Below are 7428 nucleotides of genomic sequence, written 5' to 3'. Positions count from 1 at the left end.
AGACAAGGAATGCAGAATGTTGCCTTAGAGTGTAGCTGCTAATAGTTTGTAAAACTGGCTTTTTCTATGAAAGGGATCCACCGCTGGTTTCTTCAGTTGAATGTCTCACAAAAAATAGTTTAGTAGTATAAACAGGAGAAGAATCCAAGTAACTGTCCTGTCTTTCTCCAAATCTGAGATATGCACATGGTCTTTAAAACAGGCTGTGCCAGGATCATGAAAATGCTGTGCCAGGACCACAAAATCTAATTTGTTCCAATGCACTATTTCAAAATCCAGATCGTAGTCTTGTAAAGTTTAAGGAGGTGTAGACTTGGAATGTAAACCTAGTTGTGTAGAGAGAGAACAGTAGTGAATTTGAATCTAAACTTGGATTTGGTTGTAGGGATCTAGTTCATGTCTGTAGCTGATTGCAGCATGCCATACCATCATAAAGCCCTTTTGAATAATTCTGTGCAGCTCATACTTCCCTTTTGTAAAAAGTGGTGGGTATTTCAGGACAATAGGTGTGCTTCAGTTTCACTAATAAAAACCACTGCTTAGCGTGGATGCATTCAGTTACATTCACAGAGTATGAATTTATTTTCATTTTTAGAAAGTTATAGAAGAGAATTCTGGGATAAACAAAATGAAAGTGGGGGGTTGAGGTGGTGTTTGTTTTGGGTTGGTTGTTTTTTTTTCATTTTTATTCTAAGCCACATGCAGGAGAAGACAGTTGAAGTTTTTTTTAATGCACAGAAATAAAGTAATGGCACAGTCCATACTGAGAGGCACAGCATAGATGCGAATACAGTATATGTGGTGTATCTGTTCCCTTTTCAGAACATAGTTTACAAACAAAGCAATTCTGAGTATTTAAACCTCCTTTTTAAATACAAATCATTCATATCTACAATGGCTTTTTGCTGATATTCTAGTAATTCCTGTAATGTAAGACAGTCTGCACAAAAATGCATTTGCCTGCTGCAAAGGACTTACGTACATCCACGAAGCAGGCAAGCAGCAGATGCAGCATGGAGAAAGAGAGAGAGAGAGAGAGATAAACAGGACATGTACATGTATTAAATAGTCAAGTAAATATAGATGATCGATACCTGTTATTTTTATGTGACCTATTTCTTTTTGTCAACAGTCGTGAACAGGAATGATACAATAGTATACAGCTCCCTTGCCAATGAACCTCAGCGTTGCACAGAAGCTCTCACAACTACTGTGTAGGGCGTGTGAGAATATAAACAGAGCATGAGTGAATCATATAGCCCCATGTGCCCCTCCACCAAGGTGGCCCGACAGATAAATCCATGGGCCCCCTTCGTACAGGAATGTGCACGCATTTGCGTTCGCACGTCAGTCATGCTCAGTGGATGTCTTTCCCGTGGGAACACAGAGCTTGCTTGGGAGGTGCTATAGATGTGTCCCCAGACTGTTGGTGAGCCACGAGTGTCTCAAAATATTAAAAATAAGCAAATAACAAAAAAACCTCCAAAACATTGTTTTGTAGCTATAAAAATTGTATTTGTGAAAGGCTTCAGTAGGCCAACTTTTTTTCAGTCTTGAGAAATTACTTAGAAAATGAGCTATCTACTTAATTTGAAGTTTTAAATACAATAGTAGATATATGAATTTTCTACATATGTAAGTATGTGAGAACTGGTTTGCAGAAAATATTTGAGAAGAGCTCTGTCTCTTTGAGAAGAACTCTGTCCTTTTGTAGACTGGAAGAGTTATACATAATGTACTACAAGTAAAATTACTTTCTGAGTAAATATAATCACTACTGGTTTATGGTATCTGGAGGCCTCTGACTGATTAGTCATGTTCTGTATATTAAATACTACAGTACTTAATAGTCTAGTGTCAGTGACTGAGCACCATATTTCCCACTGATTTTGTTCAGAGTTGTGTGGACACATCATTAGAGCTGTGATTCACTAGCAATTTTAAAAAATAAGAAACTCTCCAACTGGAAACGACAGTGCTATTTTTTTTTTTCCTAGTGAATAAATAGACTGGGACAACTGAAACATTTTGTCAAGCATCTTTAATAAAAGCAAAGGAAACTTTGAATCAGAGGGTTACATTCAAAGGAGCATGTGGGATCCATTCATAAAAGCTGGGATGAGTTGCTGCTCATATATATCTTAGGTCTCTGGAGAGATAAGAGCCTGAATTAAGTCCCTTTGAGAAAGTTAAAGGATCGGCTTAAGCCCAGGTTTTAGAAATAGTGCAAGAACATGATAAGCAGTGGCCCAGAGAACATGGAGCCTGTCGCTGTTGGAGTGGTTTTGGGAGTTGTGCCTACATCTCCCCTGGACTCACATATTAACCTAAAATGTTTATTCCTGTTTTAAATGTTTTCCTTATTTTTTTTAATGTTTAGTTTAATTAAAACTATCCCCATAGCTGCCTTTTAAAAAATGCTCTAAAGAATATTTCATAAGTTTTTCCAAAGTGTAATGAAATGCTTTACCCACCTCTAGTCTGATGACTCTTCAGCTGGAGAGTGTGCCTTAACAGTGCTGTGGAGGCTCAGAGCTACGAGAGTTTGGTCCATCCCGCTGTTCCAGATCGAGATGCTCATACTAACAGTAATAAAGGCCTTGCCTCTGAAAATGAAGAGTTTTGTTTACCTCTCCCTTGAATCCTCATATGAATTATGTTTCATCAGTGAGATCACTCCTGGGTTGTGCAATCTACTAGGAAGATTAATAAAAATCTTTTCAAACTGTAATCTATATGTGCTAGCAAACTTGAATAAATTTACATATATGAAAAGGAGCAAATTTAGATAATTGAACAGTACAGAGCTTTGTGCTGAGAGCATACAATAGTATCTCTTTCACCAGATGTGTGTGACTAAGCAGCCTTTTATCACCGGCTGCAGAATGCGAACTCCAGAAAAGGACGATAAAAAGTACGGCCTTTAAATACAGATAGAGGGGTACAGTTATTTACCTAGTGCAAGAGACTGCTAAGTGGCAAATTGCATGGCCAGTGGAAATTGGAAAATAAAACCTGCTTTTCCTGGATTGCGTTCTCCATAAAAAAGGATGCTGTGGTAGGCTGTATAGTTTATTAGGAAAATGATTCATGGAAAAATACAATTTCAAAATACATGTAATGATGTATGAGAATCCTCACTATGTCTGCAGTTATATTGTTGAGTATTTTTATTCACGTGAGCTCAACAAAGCAGGGAAATCCCAGCTTCTTACTTTTTTCAACAGACGTCTAAGAACAGACTGCTAAAACTTGCATTCCTTCAGTATCAGGGCTTTAAGTTAGAAGACAGAGGAGAGACAGAGGGAATATATTGTTTTTCCAAGTCTTACACTTTGTTTAGAAAAAAAATAAATAGCCTGAACTTAGAGTATTTTAGTCAGTTTTCCTATGAGAATCTCTTTAATTACAAGCAATGAATAAATAGGTAGAAGATTTTGGCTTTATGAAGCAAAATCACAAACCCGGAGCAACTAAATTTAAAAGTGCTGCTAAACTGAATTAATCATGTGCCATGTACTTCATTTTTGCCCAAATGTAGGAGGAGGTGGTTGTTGGCCAGAAGAAGATAAATTTGCACACTTACTCTTCTAAGCTGAGTGGGTTGCTCATATTGTTAGCCAGGGGCTTTTACTCAAGTGTTACAACAAAGATGAACAGCAAAATATTTTGAAAGTTATACACTGTATACGTCTTCATGAAACATTTTTCATTCAGAGCTTAAGGAGGGGGAAATAACTCTTCCTAGTCAGGAAAAAGCAGCTAATAATTTAAAAACCAGCTCAGACAGAGGCTCCTGATACAATTAGGGCTACTATCTTTCTGTGGCAATGAATTCCTTCTCTTGTCTGTTGTGACACGTAGGTGAAAAACATGCAGCAGAGCCAGACGATGCAGAGCTGGTGAGCCTCAGCAAAAGGCTGGTGGAGAATGCGGTGCTGAAGGCTGTACAGCAATATTTAGAAGAAACGCAAAATAAAACCAGACAGACTGATGGAAGCCCTGTGAAAACTGAAGAAGCAGCAAGTGGCAGCAAGAATGAGAGCGACAATGCTAACAGCAAGTGACTACTGTGCAAAAAGCCCGGAGCGAACATCCCACCAAGAATAACTACAAAAACATGTCCCAGCTCCCTGCTGAAATTTGCTAAGTGGTACTGGGTGACAGGCACTCTGTTTTGTGAGTCTCTTATCAAAAGTTTGTTCTGAACCGAAGGACACTGTCTACTGGTTTAATAAGTGCTTGCACTGCTGAAAAACTCTTGTGTGCTGGGAGCAATGGACGGTGGTAAAAAGACAAGAATGGTGAAGCGAGCAGCTCCAGTCTTCACTTGCTTTTGATGCTAAGAGTCCCTTCCTTGCTTTTGAGGAGAAACTGAACTCTTTGCGGTTTGCCTTTCGGATTGTCACAAATAGCCATGGAAGAGGCCTTGCCATAAGTGGAAGCGACACCCTCCGCCCGAGGCTTTGGCATTGCCGCGGGGCTGCTTACTCCATGTGAGAGCACGTGCTGTTTCCTAATCAACAGCAGTAAATCCTAAGCTAAAAATTACCACTGCAGATACTCATTGGAGATACTATTACACAGTATGTAATACGACAAATGTGACGCTGTACTCTTCTTTACTTTTTGGTAGCATTTGTTTGATGTAAATTATATTTTTTTGACAAAGTACCTTTTTATAAAATATCGATATGGGCAAGAGGCTGAGCACTTATGCTGTCTAAACCAGATACAATCTCTTTATCTCCATACATTAATGATCCTAAATTATATCACCTGTTGTAAAATGTGCTATATTGTTCTTTTCCTCTAGGAAAGAGCCATGAAGCAGACTTAGTAAAGGAAGCTTTGCGCAGAGAAACAGAGGCCCTGTTATCCAGACTGAATCAGATAAAGGAGCTGTTATCCAGTCCTGAGATCCGCACAAAAATTAGGAAAGAACTGTTTGAAGACAGTAAATGGAAAAGTTGTGTTGACTCTGGATCTCTGAATGCATGATTGTAAATTGCCATCATGTGAAATCTCATCGAGTTGTTTAAAGACAGAAAAAATTCTTCAAGAAATTTTCCTTTCTATTTCTTTTTTACTGAAAATGTAAATGGTTGTAAATGGCTCATGTGGAATCGTGCTGAAATACTTGCACAGAAGGATTATATTTCATGATGATGAAGTACAGGAACTGCTCAGCACTACTTTGAAACGTGCTTGTATGTGCAGGTCTATGTCATGACTCCAAAGTGGTTTCATATAAATCTGAGCAAACACTGTGCCCTACCTTTATCATTGCAGATAATTCAGATTTTTGTCATAGATATCTTCCTGAGCAATGATATACAACTATTTAAAAATGGATGCTTTTAAATACTTTAATCTGTATATTTGAAAGAAACACCTCTTTTAATTATCTGTGTTTTGGATATGTACTGGCATTTTGGGTTAGCACTGTCTGATTTTTACCTTTTTTTTAAACAACACTTGAATACTTGTATAGATGCTGACATGTTTCTGCTGATGTTTACACTAATGCAAGAATGTTTTAAATTTCAGAATGAAATTCAGACTCCACTGATCTCAATGGCAAGTCTCATTGGCTTTAATGGAGTCAGGATGCTACAATTAAGATTTCACATGAAAATAATTATATTCCTTGGGATAATATTTGCCTTTTGACTTTTGTAGAACAGTGGTTTTGTCTTTCACTTTTGATATTTTCTCCATCTCTACCTTCTGCTGTCTGAAGTGGAGTGTCAGTTTGCTCTCAGTGTTGCCTTCACACACCTGCAAGATTCAGGAGTAGGTCGAATATTTCCATTTTTATTAATGTTGTTTAAAATTGCCTCTGATCATAAAAGCTATATAATAACATTGTGATTGGTATCATAAGGGTGCTGTTAGAACAGCCATGTGCTTACTCTTCACTGGTCTCAAGCACTGATCATTTATCTCATGTCAGACAGAGCCTATTTTTTTGTTGTTTTTTTTTTTTCCTCATTTGGTATTTAACAGTGTATTCTGAAATGTGTCTCATACATGCCATGTTCACAATAAAGTATTTTTTTCCTTTGTGCTCTATGTATGTTTTCATCTCTCTCCAAATGAAGTAATTGCAAAGAACAGGATTGACAGAAACAGAGCGTGTATGAATCACACCGTTAGGTTGATTACAGGTGGTGTGCCAAACTGCTGATCTAGAGCTTGAGTGCTGAAGTCATGTGAAGAAATTCATGCAGATAATCTTGTCCCAAGTCGTTATTGGTTTAAATGGGAAATGGCAAAACTCTGAAACTCTAGGGATTAGTTTATGTTCTGGGCAGTGTGGGTTTAGAAGGAAGTACGGGTACAACCTCCTAGAGGTCCATATCCACTCATCAACATCAGAAATTAAGTTTAATGACTAGTCTCAAATTTGCTTTAGAATAATAGTAAAAAAATAAATCTGAACCTGCAGTCATCCCTGGAGATATAAAATCCCCCAAATTTTAACAAGTGGATCTATACATCCCTGCACAGTGACTCTCTGAGCCCAGCTTGTTCTTTTATTGCATAGACTGAGAAGTTTCTCTCCTGCTTCTGAGAGGTTTCTTTGTAATATCAAACACTACTGAGTACTGCTTCATTTCGAGACAGCTATTCATGTAGTATCAAGCAATTTAAATCCAACTTGCAGATGATAACACAAAACTAGACAATCAGCTATGAAAACAGGAGAGCAATTTATTATATTCTGTCGGAATCTCAGGTTGTAATCTGCCTTTCCTCCATAAAAGTCATTACTGTGATCAAGTGCCTTTTTATATTGTTCAGCTTGTAACAGTCATTTCAAGTAAAACTGTAGACATTAATTTATGTCCAGACACTTTGATAGGTGACCTGGTTATTGGAAACTCTGCTCATTCACCATTCTTATGGATGACATCAAGAATAGAAGCTCAGGAAAAAGTATAGGGGAATTAGCTAGCTGCCTGTGATCAGGCTGTCATCATTTGAGATGCCCTAGAGTGAGCCTGGCATGGGTCTGGCAAATATGGTGGAAACCCTACAGGGAACCGTTCTTGCTTTCTCTATGTTTTTTTACTTTTTTTTTTTCACTAGTGGTGAAGCTTGACTGCCAAATTAAAGCATAAATCTCTTATATGGATTTGTGAGATGAGCACTGAAGAGTGTAGATTCGTAGAAACTGAACCTAGTATAGGCAGGTGTGAATATCTGAGCCACACCTATGCAAATGTAATTTTGTTGCCTTCCTCACACTCCTAAATAATTTGCAGACAACATTTCTGTTTTTTAAGTAAGCACTTCTCTTGGGGAATGTCTTGAGGTAGTGTTGCCCAGGTTATTCCAGGGTAGTGTTGGCATTTCAAAATAGATAATGGAAGTTTGTCTGTGTTTTGTTTTCAGTTCTACCTTCTGGTTTGCTTGTACTCG

The 7428-nt window shown here is 37.9% G+C and overlaps 1 protein-coding gene across 1 annotated transcript; it reads left to right on the top strand.

Moving 5' to 3' along the window:
• Positions 1–3864: 3864 nt before the first annotated feature.
• LOC104277652 (A-kinase anchor protein 7 isoforms alpha and beta-like) lies at positions 3865–4067 on the top strand (the record flags this gene model as incomplete). Its single annotated transcript, XM_009874352.1, has 1 exon — positions 3865–4067. A coding segment is annotated over one exon (203 nt), but the record flags the coding sequence as incomplete, so codon positions are not given.
• Positions 4068–7428: the final 3361 nt, after the last annotated feature.

This window comes from Apaloderma vittatum, unplaced genomic scaffold, assembly GCF_000703405.1.
Source record: "Apaloderma vittatum isolate BGI_N311 unplaced genomic scaffold, ASM70340v1 scaffold14258, whole genome shotgun sequence".
Lineage (NCBI taxonomy): Eukaryota > Metazoa > Chordata > Aves > Trogoniformes > Trogonidae > Apaloderma > Apaloderma vittatum.
The sequence above is the reverse complement of the archived record's forward strand: the minus strand, read 5'-3'. Positions and strand labels throughout refer to the sequence as shown.